The following is a 23,346-nucleotide window of genomic DNA, read 5'->3' on the forward strand; positions in this document are numbered from 1 at the left end:
TTTTTTTCCACTAACTATAACGCAATGTTTTTATTGCCGTTATTTCAAGAGTGCTCTCGGTATTTTTTTTTTTTTTGAATTTGGCTTTAAATTACGGTTACCGATAATGCACCGAACATGTCAAGTAATGGTTGGTTTGGTTCTCAAGCAAATAAATTACGGAACAAAAATATATAGACTTTTCTTCTATTTAATAGTAAAACACTGAAAACACAAATGACAGCAAGAACCGCACTTATCCGTTTTCAAAGCCAGTAAAAGGAGAGAATGAGAGAGGTCCAGTCCATTAGCTTCTAAAATAGGCATGGGTACGGCAAATAATGCCTTCATTTTCACGATTATTTTTGTTTTTACTTTGGTGTCCTTGTCTGCGTGTCAGGCATGCAAAAACCAACACAATGTCGGACATGTTGCAGCCGGGGCCTGCTCAACCACCCAGAGGCCACGTCCTCCAAGCCAGCCTCCTGCGAGGCGGCCGCGTCGCTCGTCTGGGGGCTGAAGGATTTCGTGGAAGAGCTGAGCGATGATCCGGTCTGGGTGGCCACCACCCGACAGAGCATCGACTACTGTGCCGAGAACGCCGACCGGAGCCTGACGCTGGGCCAGCTGGCTGTCCACCACCTGATGTGCCTCGAGTGGATGTGGTACGACAACTGCGACCGCCGGCAGGAGCGACACAGTAAGCTGGACGAGGCGGGCGCGCGGCGCCGGGCCACCTTCCTCACCGCCGGCTGTCCTCTCAGCCCCAACACCCTGAGGACAGCCCTGGAGCGAATCACCCAACGCTCGCTGAAAACATGTAACAGAGTGCGTAAAAATGAAAGAGACCCCCATCGGCTGTATTCGGGGCACCTCAAAACTCTTGTCTGCCTCTTGAGGAAGTTCACCAACAGAAAAGGCCAGATGGATGTTGGCAGTCTGAAGGGCGCAATCATAAGTCAAACCAAAGATCAGGGAAAAGGATGTGCAAAAGGGAATGGGAAGGATGAAGGAAAAGGAAAGCGGAACGGAGACCCGGATGACAATGGAGAAGAATGGCAGTACTGTGGTCTGCTGGAGATCGCAGACAACTGTGACGGCGCTAAGACTGCCGAGCAGTTCGCCAAGTGCTGGGCCGAGTACGGCTCCCCCAGCTGCGGCTACCAGCTGACCAATACGCTGGCCACCCGGCTCCCCGGCGGGTGCAACGTAAAACCGATCAGAAATTACTGGCAGTGACCGATACGCTATCCGAGACAGCGGGCAGCGGCCACAATAACTGGTCACAGCAACAGGCGCCGCAGGGTTCGCGTGCTGTGACGCAAATCTGCGCACATCGGCCGATATCTTTCTGCTGGAGGCGTTTCTTATGTAACCAACCATGTATTCAACTGGTTTATTTTCGGGGAAATATAATGCCATTCTGATACGTGATCATTTTTCTGATTGGTCAGAATCATTTTGTTCTGGACACCTTGAGTAATTAGTTAGCTCACTGGCGACTGTTAATTGTCTGTCCGCTAGTTCAGTTAACATTTGCAACCTTTCACACAAACGTCGCCCAAACACATCACGTTAGAGCTCTCTGATTTATATTTACAAAACATGACCATCGGGCCAACGGTAGCACAGAATACAAAAACAGGCACCGACTAGACTTTGATCAAGGCATCGCATCTACAAGGCAGGCACCTTTTTCCGACGACCCACAGTACACACAAAAGATACATAGAAATGAGCGCTTCCCAGATACGACACAAATCGGTCTCCCTGGAGCATTGCATATCAATCTCCCCCGGTTGAACACAACAAGATACTAAGTACATTTTCACCGACTTAAATAACATAACTCACAATGGAAGCTTCTCGAACACATATTCACTCTGTAGACAAACGTATATCAGACATCTTTGGCCGGTATTATGACGTACGAGGCACACGAGAGCAGAACAATACACCACGAGGCGCAATCAACCGACGAGCATATAGCTGCACTTCATTTTCGTAACCAGAATTCAGCTCGTGACGGCTCACTAGCGCCGCCTACTGACGAGTACCTCAATCTCAGTCTAGTCATGGCTTCTCCATGTTGTTGAAAAACCACTCGGTAAATTTTCGCAGCTGGTGCGCCGCCTGCTTGCTTTCTTCCTGCAGACGACGGTTATCGGAGCTTAGCTGGAACACCTGACGAAAACGAAATGACGCCACTGGTTAGACATGACGTCAGGCAACATGATGATGATGATTTGGGAGTTTATGGGGCGCCCGGAATGCAGCGGTCAACGGTGCCCGTGTCAGACAATCGGAACAGGATGCAAAGCGCAAAGCACTCTACGATGGGACAATGGGTAGCTGAGCTAAAAAGACAAACACTATAGTTGGTATAATGAGTCATCTGGTGATAAGGATCCACACAACCATAGAGCCACACATCCTCTTTCAATCTATCCATGACATGTACATCAGTCTCCAGCCGTCTCCTACCGCCGTCCCATGGCACCAAATCACACTCCCTTTCCGCGGTGTCACGACCCACCTACCACCCCTCCTCACCTGAGACTCTAGGAGCTCCCGTTTGGTCTGTTCGGTAACCAGCTCCCGCTCGAGCAGAGTCAGACGACTGCGCAGCTCCTCGGACGGACTCTGGCGCGACTCACGCGGGTACTGACTCACTCCGCTTGACTGGGTACTCCTGAAATGAGGCAATGCGCACGGTCAGATGTCTCATCCGCACATATAACTGAGAGACGGTGCAAATAAATACTGAAGACGAAACTGTAACTACACGTGAAAGCGGAAAAAGTAAATTTCAAGCTGGCATACCTATCGACTATGTCTATAGCTGACTTTGTCAAACTATGCGTAATGATATTGTACACCCATTCCAACAATACGGACTACTTCGAGAATACAGTTATCCAAACAAGCTGCAAACATGCACTTGCGCTGAACCAGCCTATATCCCTCCCTTCGTACCGTTCCCTGCCACCTCTGCGGTCTCGGTCTCACCTGGTGGCCGCCGCCGTCTCCTTGCCCGCCCGTGTGGCCGTGTCGACCAGCGCCTGCCAGTCCACGGGCCCCACCGGCGGCAGCGGGACGTCCGTTCGCGCCGGGCCAGCCGTCACACGCGGCGAGAGCCGCTCCTGGCGAGACACCCGCCGCAGGTCCTCGCGCCACGCGGCGCCCGCCGCCGCCGGTGAGGCGATGACGGTGGCCGGCCGCGCCGTGGTGACGATGACGCCCTGCTCGGGAGGTGACGCCGTAGGCGGCGGCTCGTCGGGTCCAATCAGCCGCATCAGCTCGCGCTGCAGGCTGGCGCCGGCGCCGGACGCGCGGTGCACGCTGGAGCGAGCCGCGGCGCCGGGCCGCCGGCGCGCGGCGCCGCTCTCTGCGGCCGGCGCCGCGCCGCGCGGGCTCTGGGTGCGGCTCGAGCCGCTGCCCGTGGACGGGGTGGCCGCGGCCGCTCGCAGTCGCCGCCGGGTGGCTGGGGAGCCGCTGGCGGCGCTCAGCTCGTCCTCACTGCGCGAGGAGAGCGGCCGCTCCAGCGGGTCGGCGTCGGCCGGCCGCCGTCCGCCCGCCGAAGACACTGACGACGGCGAGGCGCTCTTCAGACTGGGGCTGCCGGTCGAGGAGGTCTGCCGGTGTGGGAAGCCGGCCAGCAGGTCCGGCCCGCTGCCGTACTCCTGGCTGGCCACGTGGTAGCTGCCGCTGTAGTCGTGCAGTCGGCTCGAGCCGGCCAGTCCCAGACCCGGGCGGCCGGAGCCGTGACCCTGACCGTGCGACCCGCCGTTGGCAACTCCATTAGACATACCGTTTGTGACACCATTTGTGACACCATTCAGCACACCATTCGCCATTCCGTTCACACTTCCGTTTGTGATTCCATTCACTCCTCCATTTGTGACTCCGTTTGTGACTCCATTAGTGACTCCGTTTGCGACTCCATTTGTGACTCCCGCCTTCAGTGTGCCCCCACTACCGCCGTTCGCGCCATATCCGTTCTCCTGCGGGGCGCCCAAACGCTCTCTGCTCGAGGTGCGCCCGGCCCGACCCGGCGCCGGGTCACCGCCAGGGGCGGAGGTAGCGGAGGGACCCAGTCGGGCGTATCCAGAGGCGGATCCAGGCGCCGAGGACGGAACCAGGGCAGAGAGATGGTAGTAGTCCTGGGGCTGAAACAAGGCAAAGAAGGTGTTAAAAACAAAGTTTAACGCGCACATACAATACACACGGGCCTTTGAACTGGCTGACGCAGTAGTTACTGATGAACCGACATTGATACCGTACGCCACGTTTTGTAGTTATCGGATCTGTAATGTTCTACAACCAAATAAACGACACCATACTGCTTTAGCTACAGGGGCCACATTCAAGCATTCATCAAGTAGGTACGGATGAAAATCTCCAAAGTATGTAATCCAAGCAATACGTACAGCAAAGCCTTCAAACTCTACATTAGCCCGTCCTTGTTTAGCCAGAGGAGTACTGCCGTTTAGGAACCACACTCGATAGGTCTGCTGCTCTCAGGAGAGGAGGTTTGCCACGTGGGGGAGAGGATCTGGCTTTTTCATGAGCTATGGCTTGGGCATTCAGGAGACGGTCTGTGCTGACAGAGGTCTCACAACCTCCCGGGCCCATCAGGAAAGCAAGCCGGTTGGAAGACAACACTGGCCCATCAGGAGAGGAGTTCTACCCGTCAGAAGTCGCGTCCCACTCTCACCAGCGGCGGCCGGTCGGGCCCCCGGTCGGCCGGGTAGGTGGAACGCAGTCGTACACCGGCCGGCACTGAACCGTCCACCTTCACTGGCCGCGGTAGGGAGGTCAGCTCGATGTAATCCAGCGCCTGGAGATCCGGCCGCCGGCCCTGGGGAGACGAAAACACGCGGTGAGAGGTGGCAGTCAGCGGTGAGGTGCTACATGACAGCAGGCGTTAACACGTCCCTTGTTCGCCGTAGTTGCGACTTTGGAACGGCTGACTACGAAAGAGTTGAGCACGCATTGCAGCTGTAGTTACACCTCTATTAATAATACAAAATTTATGACAGTCCGTGATTCATTACACATCGATCCATCTGCCAACGTAGGGAGGCAGTCCTCACCTGTTCTCCGATCTGGCTGCGCCTGTACTCCTGCCGTCTGCCGTAGTTATCCGTCTGCCCGCCGGGCGGCGCTGCCGTCTCCGCGCTGCGTGTCGCCGCCACCCGCTGCCTGTGTCGGGTCGGCAGCGGCGGCGGCGGCGGCGGCGGCGACTCCGCCTCGTCCGGCTCCAGCCAGCGGTCTGCCGAGCCGCTGGACGAACTGCTCAGGGTGCCACTCGCCTCGGGAGAGAGCGAGATAGGAGCGCCGAACGAGCGGCCGCTGCCGCCCGTGCCGTAACCCGAGCTCACCACCGAGGGCGGCGGCGGCGAGGCGGGCCGCGTCTCCGGCGCCGGGCGGTTAGCAGACTGCTGCCGGCCCGCTCCTGCCGTCTGACCCCCACTGCCGGCCGCCGCGCGGGCAGGCACGTTCTCATAGTCACCCTCGAGGAGCGGCGCGCCGCAGGAGGCGAGCAGACAGCCGCGGCGGGGTGCCCCGTCGGCCGCCGGCGGGATCACCGTCACCGAGACGGTCACCGAGGTCTTCAGCAGGTCCACCATCTGGTCGTGGGTCATGGTGCAGACGGCCATCTGGCAGATCTGAGGAGGGGGAACACCAGAAGTTACCACGGTGAATAGATGGTCTGATAGAACGGAGCCGAGCCTGAGCCAGACAGGTCAGAGAACAGGAACAAGCCTGAGCTATACAGGGTAGGAAGAGGCCAGTGCGAGATCATGGGTCAGAGAGGGACATGAGGGATTTCGGACAAAAGCCAATGCAAAGCGCGACTAATCTGCAATGCCATCAAGCGACTAGACAGGTACAGTGTTGCCACCTTGAGTCTTGACGCAGCGAATAAGATTACGCCTAGCAACAACCATTTAAATCATATCGAAAGTAGGACATTTGAGTTCGTGTTTCTTAAATCCCCTAATCCTATTCACTCCATCCCGGCGTTCCGGCGCTGACCTGCACGAGTTTGGCGTTGGGCCTCAGGCCGGCCTGCCAGGCGGGGCTGTAGTTTTCCACCTCAGTCACCAGGCCGTCGTGCTGCACGTGGAAGCCCAGCTGGCCCATGGCGTTCCGCCGCAGCAGCAGCTCCTGATCGGGGGAGGGGGAGCGCGGAGGTCAGGGAGGGGGAATGGGTGGCATGACATGACCGCTAAGCACATGGCAGCTGTATCATAAACACATGGCAAAAACCTTGAGCTAACACGAGTAGCAGGCGCTTTCAAGAACTTCAAACATGACGCAATAAGTAACCTCTCACTAAAAACGCTTGTCAGTCGTCCCTAACATATTATACCAGAGGTGATGAGGGGTGTCTCAAACGAGTTATCTCGTCTCAATGCATGCTACAAATGACAAAATTCACTACTTGAAGGCCAGGAGCTATGTGGTAAAGTCCCTTCAGCCTTCAGTCTAACACAAACTCTCGAGAGCCCGTCCGACCCTTTACCGTCTGTCTGTACCTGAGTATCGGCCCCCTCCGAGACGGCGGCCAGGCGAGCGGCGATCTCCGCCAGTTCCTCTGTGTCGAGCGAGGTGCGCGGGTGGAGGACCACACACTCCCCCTGGTGATAGTAGATGCAGAGGCTGCAAGAGAGGCCAGGACAGGTAAGGTTACAGGACAACACACTCGCCCTGGTGGTAGTAGATACACAGACTGCAAAGGGAGGGGTCGGGTCAGGCCGGGTCAGCTCAGGCCATAGGACCAAGCACACGCTTCCCTAGACTGCAGTATCGACGTCCAATGAGCGTAATTGTAATTAACAAGCAGAAGTAGAAATCAGAACAATCAGTAACAAGCAGAAATATGTGCTACTTGATCACTTATGCTATAAAGAGAACAAAGAAGCCCCTGAAATTGGGATTAATTATTGCGTATCGCGTGCCATCAACTTCATGCAATTGCTGAAAAAAGAACTGTAATAGAATTTAAACAACCGAACACCAGTGATGCCCAAAAGTCTCTCTTTTATTCACAAAATTTTCCAAACAAATTTGCACGTACAATTATTTCCGCGTGGAATAATTTCACGCACTTCAATAATCATACCACTTCTGACACACGCCCCTCTGATCTTCAAGATCACTAAAACGCACACACACAAAATATCAAAAACATTATCTTCGGTCATAAAACCGCGGCCAAACCGTGCACCTTAATCGGTCAACAAACCGGAGCACTCGCCGCTCACCACCCGGGCACCATCACCGGGCACCATCGCCGGTCTCCAGCACCGGTCTTCATTACCGGTCTCCAGCACCGGGCTCCATCACCGGGCTCCTCCAGCACCGGTCTCCAGCACCGGGCTCCACGACCAGTCACTATCACCGGGCTCCATAACCGCGGTCTCCAGCACCGGGCTCCATCACCGGGCTCCACCACCGGGCTCCATCACCGGTCTCCATCACCGGGCTCCATCGCCGGTATCACCGGACTCCAGCACCGGTATCCAAACTGGACAAAATCGAATCGATCGTTGGTTCGTTGTCGTGCCTCGCCTCTTCGCCATCTTTAGCTTTCTTTATCTTCCCTGTCGAATTTTCCCTTATTTATACAATACCGTAACTAGACCGAGATAAGGCCGAAATAGCTTGTAATAGAATTTAAACAACCGAACACCAGTGATGCCCAAAAGTCTCTCTTTTATTCACAAAATTTTCCAAACAAATTTGCACGTACAATTATTTCCGCGTGGAATAATTTCACGCACTTCAATAATCATACCACTTCTGACACAAGAACATAACCATAACACTTCATTCTGAAGGCCTCGGAATTCCTCACGTATATTGTCTACAAACCTAACACATACACAAACACAAAACGTAACCACGTCTTCGTCAAACAGGACACTGTCACGGAAAAGGTTCGCCCGTAGCACCTATGACTACGTCCCAGTTAGATATCCCAATTACCTGGTGCCCCGCAGTGTCCATCCGAGCACACTGGCCACCGGGGCAGCGAACAGCAGGGCTCCGGCGCTCTCCTCAGCTAGGACCAGCGAGTCGGCAGACACGCCCAGCAGACAGTCCACCTGAGGGAAGACAAAGGACAGGTATCAGACAATGAACATACATCAGGAGGCAGACACACCACAACCAGACCACAGACACGTCAGTCAGAACCTATCACAAACACCCGATGCTCCCACGGACATCAGTTGGAGCTACCTAAAATTAAGAGTGAGCGAGCGAGGCGCTGTTTCCCTTACAGATCTGTGTCCACGTGGAACAGCGTTGGCGGGGTCGGCAGCGGATGAAAAACCATGTATTTTAGATGTCTTTTATTTCTTTTGGTGTTTAGTGTTTCGCTATTGCGTTGATTTTAGCCTTTTATGTACGTACTGCGTAATGATTCACGTGTTTGTCAGCGAATTTTAATACTTGTATGTACACGACGAGAGGGCTGAAAAGCCATTTAAATGGAGACCTCAATACACTGGATTTGGATTTGGATTTGGATTTGGATTTAGAAGAAAAATGACACAGAGGGCAGAAGACCCTGCGGCAGAGTCAGAACAGACACGAGTCAGACATCAGACACACACAACAGACGGTCTCACAGTCTTATGTCATACATCTGACACTCCCAGCCTAAGACAACCAAACGGACACATGTTAGGCAAAAGGTCAGAGACATACCCAGAAGTTCACCTGGGAGTAGACAACATCCCTCAAATACGTCCGACTCCTGCTCCTCTCACCTGTTTCCCCAGCGAATGATCGTCGACAGTGACCTGCCAGCTGATGGCACCTCGCTGGATAGCGTCTGGGTTAAACCTTGGCCTCAGACGGTCCTTCTTCCGACTGCTGAACGACATGATGGCTGCAAGACAGAAAGAGAAACAGAAAACGGCGTTATTAATATGATAGAGCTTCAAACACAGACAGCATGGGTTCGGTATGCGTTGGGTTATCATGCATAACGGATCACAACTGAGATACAAATGTAAAATGGCACGCGAGGTATGCTCCACGAGGCCGAAACGACATCTCAACCGCCCATGTCAACATCTAACAATGTTTACACAACTGCTGAATACGACTCACACGTCACCAGCCACCCCATTACACAGGAGTCACCTCGCTGATTTACGCAGCACCCTTTACAATTTACGCAGTGCTCAAAATATCTCTCACAAGTCGGGCACCCCACGGCTCAGCACCACCAGCTCGGCGGCGTCAAGGTGACTCACAGAACTTTGGCGACGCGTCGAGCGGTGTTTCAGTGAGGTAGTTGGCGGCCAGGTCCCGGAGGTACTCCTGGCGCGTGCGTCGGGCCATCGTCACAAACTTGTCTGACTGGTAAGCAGCCGTCTCCGCGTTGATCACTGAAGGGTGGAGATGTGGTGTCATGCCAAGGAGGAACACACGTATAAAGACAGAGCCATTTGGAGACATACTAGAAGACACATGCCATGGAGCAAATAATGTCGACAGATAAGCCGTCACTTTTAGCAGCTCCCTAAAAGCGACCCAATACCCCCCCCCCCCCCCCCAGATGATGGCATACCAGGTGTATGTATGTATATCCCATCAGCGTCAGCGCCGACAAATACAGATGACCCGTATGTAAACAGCGTCGGTCGGCCGTCAGCTCGGCGGCTGCCTTGCACGTTTGCACGGCCCACACATCGGCGGCACATAAATCACGCTGGATTTATCGACGGCCTGACACCGTGGCACGTGTCCTCGTCACGGTATGAGCGAGCCAGCTCAACAAACGTCCCGGCCCGGCTGCAGCGGTCCCAGTGGACCACAGGCGGCGCTGGTGGTCCAGGGAGCGGTGTGGGTTTCTTACCTTTGGCGTACAGGAACTCGGCGAACGACTGCGACTTGGGGAACGTGGCGTCCTCTGGAATCGGCGGTCCGAACGGCGGTACGTCTCGGAACCGGTTCACCGCCACACTGGGGGAGAGGGTGTGACAGGTCAGGTGACGGGTCACGTGACGGGTAAGGTGACAGGTCAAAATGACAGCTCCCTTCCATATTATTCTGGCCAAGTTGACAGCCAACAAGCTGGTTGCAGGTCGACCCTAGCTAACTCGCGAACTGTTACGACTGCCTGATAGTCCCGTTTTAGACTCTGTTAACCAGGCCAGCCACAAGTTACGGCGTGCAAAACCTACACCACCGGGTCGTCATGGTTCCGACACATTGTCGCAAACTTCCGCTTATAGTAGCGAGTAGTGGGGCCGTGACTGAGTTACTCACCCCTCACCACCCTCCAGCGAGCAAGGCCCAGTTAACCGGCCAACCAGCACACACATAGCGAATCCGGGACCCGCATCGACCTCAGAGTGCCCTGGTTTGAAAGACATACCCCGCATCCTCCCCTACTCTCTCTCTCTCTCTCTCTCTCTCTCTCTCTCTCTCTCTCTCTCTCTCTCTCTCTCTCTCTCCCCTCTACCCACCGGTAGCGTGTCCTCTCAGAGCAAGGTTCCACGGCCTGCACCACGATGAACACATGCTGGAACTGTGAGCGGATGTGTTTGGGCGTGAATGGCAGCGCGCCCGGCTCTTGGAAGACGATGGTGACGATGTCGTTGCCGATGTAGCGCTTCCGCAACAGCTGTAACACGTTCAAGAGGTGGGTCAGAGGAGTCCTCATGGTCGGCAGGTCATAATATGAACGGGAGGGAGTCATAACACAATCACACACAGTCACAACATCGTCACTGGAGGAACAAGACGTCAGCAGTAGTCACAACACAACATAGATTGATGGCGTGGCACATCACCCCACATCATAACACATCAGCCGACGTCAGAGTCGTGGTCAGTTCTTACTACCTCTGTCCGTCTCTACTCACTATAGCAATAGATCGGGGCATGGGTCTTGTATGGTTCGCTGCCGGAAGCCAGAAAGTAAGGATTCGATATTGGATTTAAAAAGCTATAATTTACCAAGGTATGGGCGAATACTGGCAGCATAACAACTACCGAAGTGAGCAGCTCTTTCTGCTGTAAAATCAGCATTGTGAATGACATGGCATCACCGTTTTTTTTCACCTCCCACCCGTCAAGCTCTTTGATAAAGCGTGCGGCCATTCACACACCACGTCATCCATTCAGGGTCACCCCAAATCCCGGGCCTGAGGTCGCCAACATTTCCCGTGCCACCTATTGTCCCAGTGCCGTGATCAAAGACAACAGGCTAGAGGACGGCCGAGCCGCTGAAATCTCCTCAATCCGCCGCCATCCAATCCCCGGCGGACACACAACAAACAACGAGCGCTCCCAGCTCTCTTCATCCTCCGCCCCTCTCTCCTCCATTCACACAGCCGCCATCCGCCGATCCTTTCCGTAATCCGTGCTCTGTCGGCTCCGTAATCGGGCCCGGGGCGGGGTGTAGGGCCGGCCGCGCGCGGCGATAAACATTGATATCCGGCCGCGTGGCGCGGTGCGGCGAGAAGCGGCGCAGTGTGGCGAGTACCGGCGCAGGCCCGCGCGCCGACCGGGGCGTTCCCACGCGCCGCCAGTACCGGAGAGGGCTGGCTGGCAGGGATAGGGACAGGGAGGCCCGGATAGAGGTAGGGAGAGGGACGGCCGGCTAGGGATAACGCCCGGCCAGAGGTAAAGAGAGGGAGTGAGGTGGACTGGTTATCTCTATAGCTAGTCACCGTAGAGGACTGGCTAGAGAGGAGGGGACAGGACAACACGTGGCTTGTTTCCCCCGGGAACGGGACGGGGGGATAGAGCAGCAGATGAGGGATCGAAGGAAGCCGCCAAGGTCACAGGGCTTGTGGTGTCGCGAGCTGCTCCCCCCCCTGCCCCGGGGCCTGGCGACGCCAGTTGCTCCCCCCTGCCCGGGGGCCTGGCGACGCCATTGGCGGCGCCGGCGCGCAGACGCGGGGTTCGAGAGCAGTCGGCCGCCGGCCCGCGCGGAGCGCGGTTGTGGTAGTAGCGATCGGTGTTTGGCGCTCTAGGAAGTTTAACGCAATGCGGCTTTGGTTGTGAATAAAGAGCTCACGTTATAACATCCTGGCGACGAGGATCAGATCAAGGTGAAGCCTTGGAGCTGTGATTGCGAGTGATGGCGAAACGGGCCAGTGATCAGTGCGCGGTGGTCAGCGAGGGCGGACAGGCCACGGACGGTGAGGGCGCAAACGTTGCTTAGTACGAATGCTTAGTGCTTAGTATTGCTTAGTATTTTTATTTTCGCGCTGCTGCTGGTAGTGTGCCTGTCGCGCGGCGGCCGTTGTCCTGGCAGGGTTTCCCATGTGATCGCCGAAATTCGTGGCGGCCATGATGCCTCGGCAGTGTGGTGTGCGTGGCGCATGCGTCGGCGTCCTGCACGCTGATTGGTCGGCCGGGGGTGACGCGCAGCTGTGGTAGCGCGTGTGATTGGCCGATCGGTGCGGCGGAGAGGGCCTCAATGCGGTTTGAGGCGCCTGGTCCCCGAAGCGGGCAATTTCGGCGGGAAGCTGGCGCGCGGCCGGGCGGTGTGGGGCGAGTGCGCATGCGCGCGCGGTGACGTGCGTGTGACGTCACTACCACGTGACGCCCCCGTCGAGAAAAGCGCGGGAAACCGCAGCTGCAGCGCCAAGTACAGGCGCAGGGCGGCGCGGTGAGCGGTGACCGGTCGGCGTGAGCGGTGGCCGACCGGCGTGTGCGGTGACCGACCGGCGTGTGCGGTGACCGGCCGGTGTGAGCGGTGACCGGCCGGTGTGAGCGGTGACGCCCGGCTGCGGGCCGACCGGTGGAGCGGCTGCGGGCCGCCGGTGGAGCGGCTGCGGGCCGACGGTGGAGCGGCCGCGGGCCGACGGTGGAGCGGCTGCGGGCCGACGGTGGAGCGGCGGCGAGCCGACCGGAGAAACGACGTGCTGGTGAGAGGGCGGCGGCACGATGGATCCAACGGGGATGCAGATAGTGTCTGCGGTGCCGTACCGTCCAGGCACGGACTTTGAAAAGTGGCTCCGGGCATTGGAGCGGTATATGATCGCTGTTGACATTCAAGGGCCTGCGAGACGGTGTGCAGTCCTGTTGCACCTGGTGGGCCCGGACCTCGCCGATGTCAGCGATTCACTGCCTGAGGAGGACGCCGAGAGACAGGGAGAAGACGAGTTTGCTCGCCTGAAAAGGAAGCTAACACGGTATCTGGTGCCGAAGAATAATGTGGTGGCGGAAAGAGGAAAGTTTCAAGGGATGAAAATGGAGCAGGAAGAGAGTCTGGAGGAGTTCCTGGGCAGACTACGGACGCAAATCCTGCGCTGCGGCTACGAGCCGGCGCAGGTGGACCGTGAGTTGAGAGACCGATGCGTCCTGGGCAGCCGAGGTGAGCTACAGAGGAAGCTGGTCCGGGAGGCGGCGCTAAAGGGTGACGACCTCTCTCTGGAGGACGTCCGGCGGACGGCACGGGCGCACAGGGACGTGATGGATCTGACGACGCGGCTGTCAGGGGCGCCGGCGCCGGCCGAGACGGACGGGGAGGCAGTTCACCTGGTGCGACGCCCGCAGCGGACGGAGAGGGTCAGGCCGACCGAGCCCCCGGGGCCAGGCACGTGCTTCCGCTGTGGCGGCCGGGGCCACTGGCGGCGCCACTGTCCCAGCGCGCAGTCGCGGCAGGCCGGCGCGCGGCCCCGGCAGGACGGTGCGCAGCCGCGGCAGGACAGCGGGCAGCCACGGCAGGACAGCGGGCAGCCGCGGCAGGCCGGCGCGCGGCCATGGCGGGCCGGCGCGCCGCGCTGCTATCGGTGCGGAGAGCGTGGGCATCTGCAGCGTGACTGCGGCAAACAGCGAACTGGCGTGAAGCTGGTTCAGGACGGCGACCAGGCTGACTGGCAAGTCAGCGCCGTGCAGCCAGCCGCAGCTGAGTGGGCGACGGTCAGGGTGAACGGCCAGGAGTTCACCATGCTGATCGACACTGGCTCACCGGTGACTATAATCAGCGCGGAGACTCACATCCCCGGTCTGACGCTGCGGCCGAGTGAGCTGCACCTCACGTCATTCACCGGCCAGCAAATCCGTCTGCGAGGCGAGGCCGACGTCAACGTGGAGACGGACGGCCGAGCGACACGGCTGCGACTCGTCGTGTCCGACATGGGCTCTCACCGACCTCTCATGGGACGAGAGTGGATCAAGGCGCTGAGGACGGCGTCGGGTCTGGAGACGCTGAACGTGTGCCCGGTGGCGACTCAGCCGACGCTGAAGGAGGTGATGGACAAACACCGTGAGGTGTTCAAAGAAGAACTGGGCAGAATCCCGGTGAAGGTGGCGCTCAGACTGAAGGAAGGCGCCAAACCGGTCTATCGACGCGCCAGACCGGTGCCGTTTGCGCTACAGCAAGATATCGAGCGGGAGCTCGACAAGTGGCTGGATCAAGGGATCGCCGAGAAGGTGCCTCCTGGACACTTCTCCGGATGGGGTACGCCGCTCGTACCCATCCCCAAGAAGGACGGCGTGCGGCTGTGCGCGGACTATCGGATCACGGTGAACCCGCAGCTGCAGCCTCTGAAGTATCCGATGCGCACGCCGGAGGAGCTATTCGCCAGCATACGAGGGAAAAAGTTCTGCAAGCTGGACTGCAGGAACGCCTATCTCCAGTGTGAGCTGGACGAAGAGAGCCGAGAGATGACCACCGTGACCACACACCGTGGTGCGATGCGGATGAACCGTCTCCCGTACGGGATCAGCACCTGTGGAGCGCAGTTCCAGGCGATCATGGACCAGGTGCTGGATGGTCTTCCAGGAGTCGTCTGTTACCTGGACGACGTGCTGATCGGCGCCGACAGTGACCGTGAGCTGATGGACAGGCTGGACCGGGTGCTGGAGCGGCTGAAGGACAACGGCGTCCGCCTCAAGAAAGAGAAGTGCCAGTTCGGAGTCCGAGAAGTGGTGTATCTCGGTTGGCGACTGTCTGAGGCGGGTCTGCGCCCGGTGCAAGAGAAGACGGCGGCCGTCACAGCAGCACCTGACCCTCGGAACGTGCAGGAGCTGCGATCTCTGATCGGGTCAGTCAGCTATTATCAGCGGCTGCTGCCCAACCTGTCTACCGTGCTAGCGCCGCTCTACGCGCTACTGAAGACGGGCGTCAAATGGGCATGGACGGCGGAGTGCGCCGCGGCAGTGCGCCGTGTGAAGGACATGCTGTCCACGGCGCCGGTCCTGATGCGGTACGACCCCGTGCTGCCGCTGCGGCTCGTCACGGACGCCAGTGCGACAGGAATCGGAGCGGCTCTGATGCAAGTGACGCCCGAGGGGCTCGAGAGGCCGGTACAGTACGCCTCCCGAACGCTCACTCCGACGGAGAGGAAGTACGCCCAAGTGGAGAGGGAAGCCGCAGCCGTCTCGTTCGGAGTGCGGCGGTTCCACCAGTTCCTGTTTGGTCGGCCGTTCACCCTGGTGGTCGACAACAGGACGCTCTCCAGGATCCTAAACCCGGACCGTGAGCTGCCATCTCTGGCGGCGGCTCGCATGCAAAGGTATGCGCTGCAGCTCGCGGCGTATCAGTACAAGATCGAGCTGCGCCGGACGGAGGACATGAGGCTGGCGGACACGATGTCCCGTCTGTCGGTGCCGGACGAGGCGGAGAACCGGCTGTCGGCAGAAGAGGAGGCGGCGTACGGCGGAGGCGGCGTAATGTTCATCGCCGAGCAGGGGCCGTGTCTGACCGCGCAGCAGATAGCAGTGGCCACGCGCCGAGACCCGGCGCTCGCCCGCGCTCTGGCGGCGGTGCGATCGGGCTGGCCGGCGGTGGTGGACCCGGACCTGGCTCCCTTCAAGAATCGCCGAGAGGAGCTGACGACTGAGGCCGACTGTCTGCTCTGGGGCGGCCGAGTCGTCATCCCGAGCAACCTGCGCGACACCGTCAAGCGGGAGCTGCATGAGGGTCACTTCGGCTGCACTCGCATGAAGCAGCTGGCGAGGCGCTTTGTGTGGTGGCCGGGACTCGATGCTGAGCTGGAGGCGCTGGCTCGCGGGTGTCAGGCGTGCGTCTCAAAGCGAGCTGAGCCGCCGCAGGCGACACGGCACCCGTGGGAGCCGGCGGACGGCCCGTGGCAGCGGGTGCATGCCGATTTTGCCGGACCTCTGAAGGGCACCTGGTTCCTGGTGATGGTGGATAGTTTCTCCAAGTGGGCTGAAATGATCCCAATGAAGACGACCACGTCCGAGCGGACCGTAGCGGTGATGAGGACGGTTTTTGCTCGTCTCGGACTACCACTGGTGCTGGTAACGGACAATGGCCCACAGTTCACGAGCCAGGAATTCGCCCAGTTCGCCAGCTCTAACGGGATCCGACATGTCAGAGTGGCGCCCCATCACCCATCGTCTAATGGGATGGCGGAGCGAGCGGTCGGCTCGCTAAAAAACTCACTGAAGGCGACTCTGGCAGCAGACGACAGCGGAGGCATGGAACTGGCGCTCGCCCGAGTTCTGATGGCGTACAGAGTGACGCCCCACGCCGCGACCGCACGGACTCCCGCTGAGATGCTGTTCGGGCGGAACCTCCGCACTCGTATGAACCTCATGGTTCCGAGCGCCGAGACAGCTCTGCAGGCGGCTCGGGACCGGCAGCGTGAGACGGCCGGCGGACGGAGCAGGGAATTCGCCGTGGGAGCTACAGTGTGGGCCCGCTCGTATGACGGTCGTCAGAAGTGGGTCCGCGGCACGGTGGTCGCCCGCCCCGGTCCCGTGTCGTATGAAGTGGACGTGGGACACGTGATCTGGTCGCGCCACGTTGACCAGCTGTTGGCGGCGGCGGCGGACCCAGGGAACAGCGCCGGCGGTGACGTCAGAGCGGCCACCGGCGGTAGTGTCCGAGCGGCGACCAGTGGTGACGTCAGAGCGACGACCGGCGGTGACGTCAGAGCGACGACCGGCGGTGACGTCAGAGCGACGACCGGCGGTGACGTCAGAGCGACGACCGGCGGTGACGTCAGAGCGACGACCGGCGGTGACCGGGCTGGTGGCGCCGGCGGCAGCGCCGGGCGCCCTGTCGGAGACGATCGCGCCAATGGCCTCGGTGACGGCAGCCGCGCCGGCGTCGCCGGTCAGGCCTGTGACCGGGGAGCAGTCGGCCTCGGCCGTGCCGGTGATCTCGGCGGCGGCGGGGATGCCGGTGACCCCGGTGGCTACGGCCGTGCTGGTGACCCCGGCGGCGGCGGTAGTGCCGGTGACCTCAGCGGCGGCGGTGATGCCGTCAGCAGCGGCGGTAGTGCCGGTGACCTCGGCGGCGGCGGTGATACCGGTGACCTCAGCGGCTACAGTCACACCGGCGGTGGCGGTGACGGCGGCGGCAGGGGCGGCGGGGACACGGAGGGCCCCTCGCAACGCCGTTCCGCTCGGCGCCGGAGGTGCCCGAGGCGACTGATCGCCGAGGTTTAAAATGTGTTTGTTTCCACGTTCCGACGCGTAATGTGTTTGTTTCCACGTTCCGACGCGTAATGTGTTTGTTTCCACGTTCCGACGCGTAATGTGTTTGTTTCCACGTTCCGACGCGTAATGTGTTTGTTTCCACGTTCCGGTTTAAAATGTGTTCCGTTTTAAGGGCGGCAGGTTAAAGTGAATGTGTTCCGTTTTAAGGGCGGCAGGGTGTGGTGTCGCGAGCTGCTCCCCCCCCTGCCCCGGGGCCTGGCGACGCCAGTTGCTCCCCCCTGCCCGGGGGCCTGGCGACGCCATTGGCGGCGCCGGCGCGCAGACGCGGGGTTCGAGAGCAGTCGGCCGCCGGCCCGCGCGGAGCGCGGTTGTGGTAGTAGCGATCGGTGTTTGGCGCTCTAGGAAGTTTAACGCAATGCGGCTTTGGTTGTGAATAAAGAGCTCACGTTATAACAGGGCTAATGCATTACAGAGGGGCAGTAAATTCGTTCGATTGCACCATTCCCTTCAGAATTAGAGGCCAATTTGAGACTTGTCCCCTTTCGGTCGGGACAGCAAAAAGACGAGCCAGAATTTAGAAGATTTTCATGGAAAAAGTGTGCTGTGATCGATATATCTGACGTCACCAGGATATGAGCCCACGAGATAAGATCTGGTAGAATTACTAAGCAGACAAATGGCTGGCTCCCGCCTTGGATACGCCGATTCATCATCATTCGTTCTAATGCTGTCCCATTAAAAGCTGGTTATGACGGGGAATGGGAGAGGGGAATTAATTAAAAACTGCGGGAGAGATAAACTTTCGCGATTTGAAGGATCCTTAAGCACCCATATCTGTTCGATCAGTATTGAGGGTGATCCATGGATGTGGCCTGGACATATGAACGTGAAGTGGATCCCGGCGGGCAATTATAAAAAGGGCGGACGGCGCCTTTGATGAAATGTTGACGACGCGTCCGGGACACGTCAAAATTTCATCAAACAAGAGTATCTTCGTCTCGATACAGCCGGATAAAGCCAAGCGCATTGGAACCGACATAGGAAGTTTGTACGCACGATTACGCAGTACGCACAGAGCCGTGCCATTCGCCTAATCACTCGAGCAAACATCCTGATCGGCCAACGATCTATCCTTACGTCATCCGGTCTGCCAGGGTCAAACCAGTGACAGCAGACAGGTGGTCCGTTTCACAGCCACGCCCCAGCTTTCTGCTCTTCCAAAGCCTTGTCAGTTAGCTGGAGGAGACATGACATGACACTCGAAACATCGCATGATATTCACGACATCAAGGGTCAGTCCTGAGCATTTGCGTTAGCCTTTTCGAGGAAAGTGATGTTGGTTTGGGTTAGGAGAGCTGCAAAGCTGAGAAATACGGTATATCCATGATGGGATCTGGAGAAAAATCACCAGCAGCCAGCTGAAGACAATGACTTGCCGACTTGTACAGTCCATGACTCACCAACTCACGGTAATCGTGACTCACAAACTCAGTCTGCGTGACGGCGACTCAGCGACGCACACGCGCGCCGGCCGTGACCGACGCTGGACCCCCCCCCCTTCCCTCTCCGCTGATTCAGCATGGTGTGAGAGCGGCCGTTACCCCCCCCCCCCCTCCCCCCGAGAGACAGTGGACACGGTCACGACTCTGGCCAATTACAGGATGTCCCAAGCCGCCATCGACCGGTCGTTAGTGCTGGACACCGTGACGGTCGTATACAGGCGTTACAGTCTCCCAGAACAGTGACAGCAGTACATACCTACAGACAACAGTACAGACGACAGTTACAGACAGGAGAGATTACAAAACAGAACAGCGGAGACAACAGTTAGAGACAACAGAGACAATAGAACAGACAACAGTGCAGACGACATTAAGGGACAGCAAAGGCGACAGACCAGACAACAGTACACACTTTGAGACAAGGAAGAGAGCGCTTCCTGAGAGAAAGCGCATAAATGAAAACAAAATCACTCGCTAACTCGCTAAAGAGCGAAGATCATGACAATTTTGACGTATTAGGCCTGCATTGCGGTGTTCAATTTTGCACGATACGTTCTTGAAGAGAAGGTTCACGGAACGTCTTGTGGGTTCCAAAAAAATAAAAATAATAATAATAATAATAGTAATTCTGGTGATATGGAAAATATGCAGCTTTTATATCGTTCTTGGCAGAGATATTCCGCAAACTTTCCACAACAAATTCGCCCCGTTTATGCATGCTACACGCATCCATGCGTCACGAATGAGGTATTTCCATGAAGTGCTACATGGTCATTTCGTTACGGCTTGTACAGATAAAATCAGGTGCGTGAAAACGTTCTTTTACGATTCGTTTCTTTTGTTTCACGTAACAGCCGTCAAGAGCGGAGAGTAATATCTGACTCGTCACACGCCAGTATACAATATACATAGTGTGCAGTCCCTCCTCCCAGTGATTTGGCAGCACTGTCTACCGCTCTCACTGCTCTCACCAATTATACCCTGGTTCTCACCTGTTGTCGATTGTTGGGTGAGAACTGCAGCATAGTGGAGACGTGGAACATTATCTCGTTCTCGCGGTACTGAGCGTATACAGAGTACTGGCCAGTGGAATCGGCTGGAGAAGACAGGGAAGAGTAGGACGGTCAGCAAGGTCGCATCAGATACACAAACACAATTTAGTACACAGCATATACACATCACATACACGTGAAGATACACAGTTTCTAGTTTGGCATCTCTCTCATGAAATTCTTTAGCGAATCTTGAGGCATGCGAATATTTGCGATTCGCGGAGTGTGAATGACAAAACTGTAAATATCTAAGGTCGAGAGATCAATGCTGCAATCATTAAAAGGATTATCGTTAGATGAGCTGAGCGAGCTTGTTTGTTTGTGAAGAAACAGAAACGCAGCGGCTGAGCGGCTCAAATTGAGACAGAGATTGAGCGCCGTAATACCCGTTATTTACAATCCACAAACAACCCAGCCAACGGTTTTACTGCCAAACCTCCAGTGATTCATCGACAACCAACAATACCACTCAGCAAACACATCAACCACCAAACCCGTCAGTGAATACCGGCGTTGAAGCTGGCAGAGTCTCCAGTCTCCCCGGCCATTCCATAGAACTCACTCTTGTTGTCCAGGCCCGCCTTGTACTTGTCGAAGCCCTTGAGTCTGACTCGCTGGCCGAGCATGTCTAGGAACTCGTCGAACGCCGGTCCGGCTTGCTCGTTGTTGTACATCTCTTCCTCAGTGCTCTGGCCGGCTCTGCAGTACATGATGCCGACCTGCAGCACGGGGCAGCAGTGTCAGAGGGGGGTGTGAGAGGGGAAGGGGAAGAGAGGGTAGGACGATCAGAGCATTTGGAAGGTTGGTGTGAAAACAATTAAGTCGAGACATGCCCTGTGATTGGATGATGGCGCCCTCTGGGACGAAGGTAAGACTAGGACTACAACGGTATGAATACACGATGGTATTTAGACTAGGTCTAGGTCATGCCAGTCGTGTGGCTAGGAAGTAGGATGCTATGACGATGCCACTCTCTTCGAGAGGAATATCTGACTGGGTCACAGCAGAGCGCCCATACATTCAAGGAGTGAAAAATTGCCAATAGATGGATGACACTGTCAAACGAGGGTGACGACGCACACGAATTTCGAACATGCTCTCGCCATTTTCACACTTCGTTTGGTCATTTCTCAAACACCAGGGACATTCTTTGAGCATCACAACACATACAAAGTCCTCCACACGCTGTCACATCCCTGCTCTCAGGGTCAGTTAAAACTTCGGTCATCTCATGACTCGAAAAGGCCGTCTTTTGGCACGGCACCGTCTAAATCACGCTCCGTTACTTCATAACGACATCGTCCGATATGGCGTGTCATGATCGGAGACGAGAAGAGGCCTCGGAGGGATAACACGGCTCATGGCGGCTCCTCTATAGGATTCAGGTCAGCGGGCGCTCCTGAAGGGGGTGGATGGGCGAAGGGGGGGCTGAGTAAGGGAGGGGGCCTCACGGGGCCATCCAAACGAATAGGAGCGGAATCCGGTGCAAAGGAGGCGGCAACTTGAAAAACGGTACAGGTTATATCATTGGATGACTCCCCCTATTGGCTACCCTCTACAGACGCATAGAAAACTATATTTTGTAAGAACGGCACACAACTAGCGTTTTACAACCCATCTCGCACTTTGCGCTGATGACTAGCCTATACCAACCGACGCGTCCTTCAACCAACGTCTGCCGGTGACAGAGCGAACGTGACACAACGATGCCGCTGACACGACATGAACGCATTCACATTCCTGCAACGCCGAACGCACACCATTTCTCGGGTCACGTGGGAGTACGGACGTGAGACGGCGCGCCACCGCTGACAACGTGCATGATACCAGGGGAACAGAGCGGGGGGGGGGGGGGGTAGACAAACGCTCACACAACTTCAGTTTTCGTGTCAACATACCATGCAACATTCCCGTGGCAGTTGAAATGGCCGAATATAAACGCTTCTTGGAATGAAATGCACCTCATTAGGTCCAAGAAGTCCAGTTGAGTTTGTAGCTGACAGACAGACAGCAGACAGGGCCGAGTAGACCGCGCCTGTCCGCCCCTGGCAGCCGTCCGGAGCATCCCGTCCCGACACCAGCCATTTACAAGAGCTGTCGGCGTGGAGCGGTCTGTTCCCGAAATACCCCGCCCGGGGCGGTCGTGCTCGCACCACACACGCTGCACGGCCGGCCGTACTAACAGCACGCCCTACGGCGTACGGCCGGCCGTACTCAGCACGTTCCACGCCCATACGGTGCATGGCCGTGCGCACCCACAGCACACCTCACGCCACACGGTGCACGGCGCGGTGGGCTGGTCCGAATGGAACCTCTGTTGGCTTCAGTCCGGTCCCCGCACTCCGTCGGTATACGGGCCCAGACGCGGGGCGGGGTGCGGGGTATAACGACGGGGCGGCGTCACGCTCCGCCGTCGAAACCGACGCGCCAGGCGCCGTCAAACAAAGCCCGTCGATCGGCGCCGTCGGCCGTCGTCTATCGTCGGCGCCGACAGCTTTCTGCGGCACCAGCTCAGCGATTCACCGCTCCATAGCGTTCCAGGCCGTTCCAGACGTTCTAAAGATGGTAATGTGGGCGGCACACGCGGATCCTGCATAGTTCCCCGCGGCCTGGGGCAACAGGGTGCGGTATGGGGCGGGGGGGGGGGAGGCGAGGCGACGGCCCCGGGAGGGATGGGCGTGGATCGATGGTATGTTTGAGGATAGCAACAGTGGCACGAGATCCACGTGCTATTGAACGTGACAGATGCACGTGAGTACTTTAGGAATTTGGATGAGATTCACGGACTACAATCTACATGATTAATTTTCGGCTCAAATATTCAGGCAGAAGTTCTAGGTTTCTAAAAGAGGACATCGCAGTTGTCCAGCTCGGTAGTAACACCTACCTTATACCGGGTGAAGATATTCTGCTCATCGAGCTTCATCAGGTAATCTTCCGTACGCTGCTCGGGAATCGCCAGCCGCAGACTGCAACAGAGAGCAGGATCATGGGGTCAACACGGGTCACTCAGGTCACGTGACGCTGCCGTGACGGTCATCCGTCCCGTACGGATCAGTACGGGTCACAGAGGTCACGTGACGCTGCCGTGACGGTCATCCGTCCCGTACGGATCAGTACGGGTCGCCCAGGTCACGTGACGCTGTCGTGACGTTCACTCATCGGTCACCGATTCCTGCAGTGTACAGACCACCACGACGGTCAGTTTGGCGGGGTGCAGGTCAACTCCACACTACACAGGACATACCACCTGAGGCTGCCGCGTGTCGTGTCACGGCCACATTTCCTCCCTACCTACGACAATTATCTTAATGCATGTGCCATTGTGGTCGGGCCGTGAGCGTAATCCGTCGCGGGCGGCCGGCTGGTGAGGTACAAAGAGCACAAAGCGGGCCCGGCAGGGCGGTGTCGCG

At 57.4% G+C, this 23,346-nt stretch overlaps 2 protein-coding genes across 2 annotated transcripts in view; one reads left to right on the forward strand and one right to left on the reverse strand.

Annotated features, from left to right (window-relative positions):
• Positions 1–1,554: 1,554 nt before the first annotated feature.
• The window catches only part of LOC122369670 (signal-induced proliferation-associated 1-like protein 2), an 88,165-nt gene continuing 66,373 nt past the window's right edge, over positions 1,555–23,346 (reverse strand). The window contains exons 6-20 of the mRNA XM_043344576.1: positions 22,821–22,902; positions 20,496–20,652; positions 19,874–19,977; positions 10,476–10,633; positions 9,863–9,969; positions 9,258–9,392; positions 8,766–8,887; positions 7,978–8,096; positions 6,525–6,648; positions 6,022–6,153; positions 5,076–5,651; positions 4,697–4,840; positions 2,989–4,148; positions 2,533–2,671; positions 1,555–2,163 (exon numbers count right to left, since the gene is read on the reverse strand). Of these exons, the coding sequence (XP_043200511.1) occupies positions 2,053–2,163; positions 2,533–2,671; positions 2,989–4,148; positions 4,697–4,840; positions 5,076–5,651; positions 6,022–6,153; positions 6,525–6,648; positions 7,978–8,096; positions 8,766–8,887; positions 9,258–9,392; positions 9,863–9,969; positions 10,476–10,633; positions 19,874–19,977; positions 20,496–20,652; positions 22,821–22,902 (3,370 nt within the window). The 3' untranslated portion in view covers positions 1,555–2,052. The remainder of the gene's footprint in view (positions 2,164–2,532; positions 2,672–2,988; positions 4,149–4,696; positions 4,841–5,075; positions 5,652–6,021; positions 6,154–6,524; positions 6,649–7,977; positions 8,097–8,765; positions 8,888–9,257; positions 9,393–9,862; positions 9,970–10,475; positions 10,634–19,873; positions 19,978–20,495; positions 20,653–22,820; positions 22,903–23,346) is intronic.
• LOC122369667 (uncharacterized protein K02A2.6-like) lies at positions 11,812–17,829 on the forward strand. Its single transcript, XM_043344573.1, has 2 exons — positions 11,812–17,391; positions 17,450–17,829. Exon 1 carries the CDS (start codon positions 12,910–12,912, stop codon positions 17,386–17,388), a length of 4,479 nt encoding a protein of 1,492 aa, XP_043200508.1. The 5' UTR covers positions 11,812–12,909; the 3' UTR covers positions 17,389–17,391; positions 17,450–17,829.

This window comes from Amphibalanus amphitrite, unplaced genomic scaffold, assembly GCF_019059575.1.
Source record: "Amphibalanus amphitrite isolate SeventyFive unplaced genomic scaffold, NRLGWU_Aamphi_draft 001060F_arrow, whole genome shotgun sequence".
NCBI lineage: Eukaryota > Metazoa > Arthropoda > Thecostraca > Balanomorpha > Balanidae > Amphibalanus > Amphibalanus amphitrite.

Coding starts and splice junctions, on each gene's coding strand:
- LOC122369667 (XM_043344573.1), top strand. CDS start 12,910: ATGGATCCAACGGGGATGCAGATAGTGTCTGCGGTGCCGTACCGTCCA.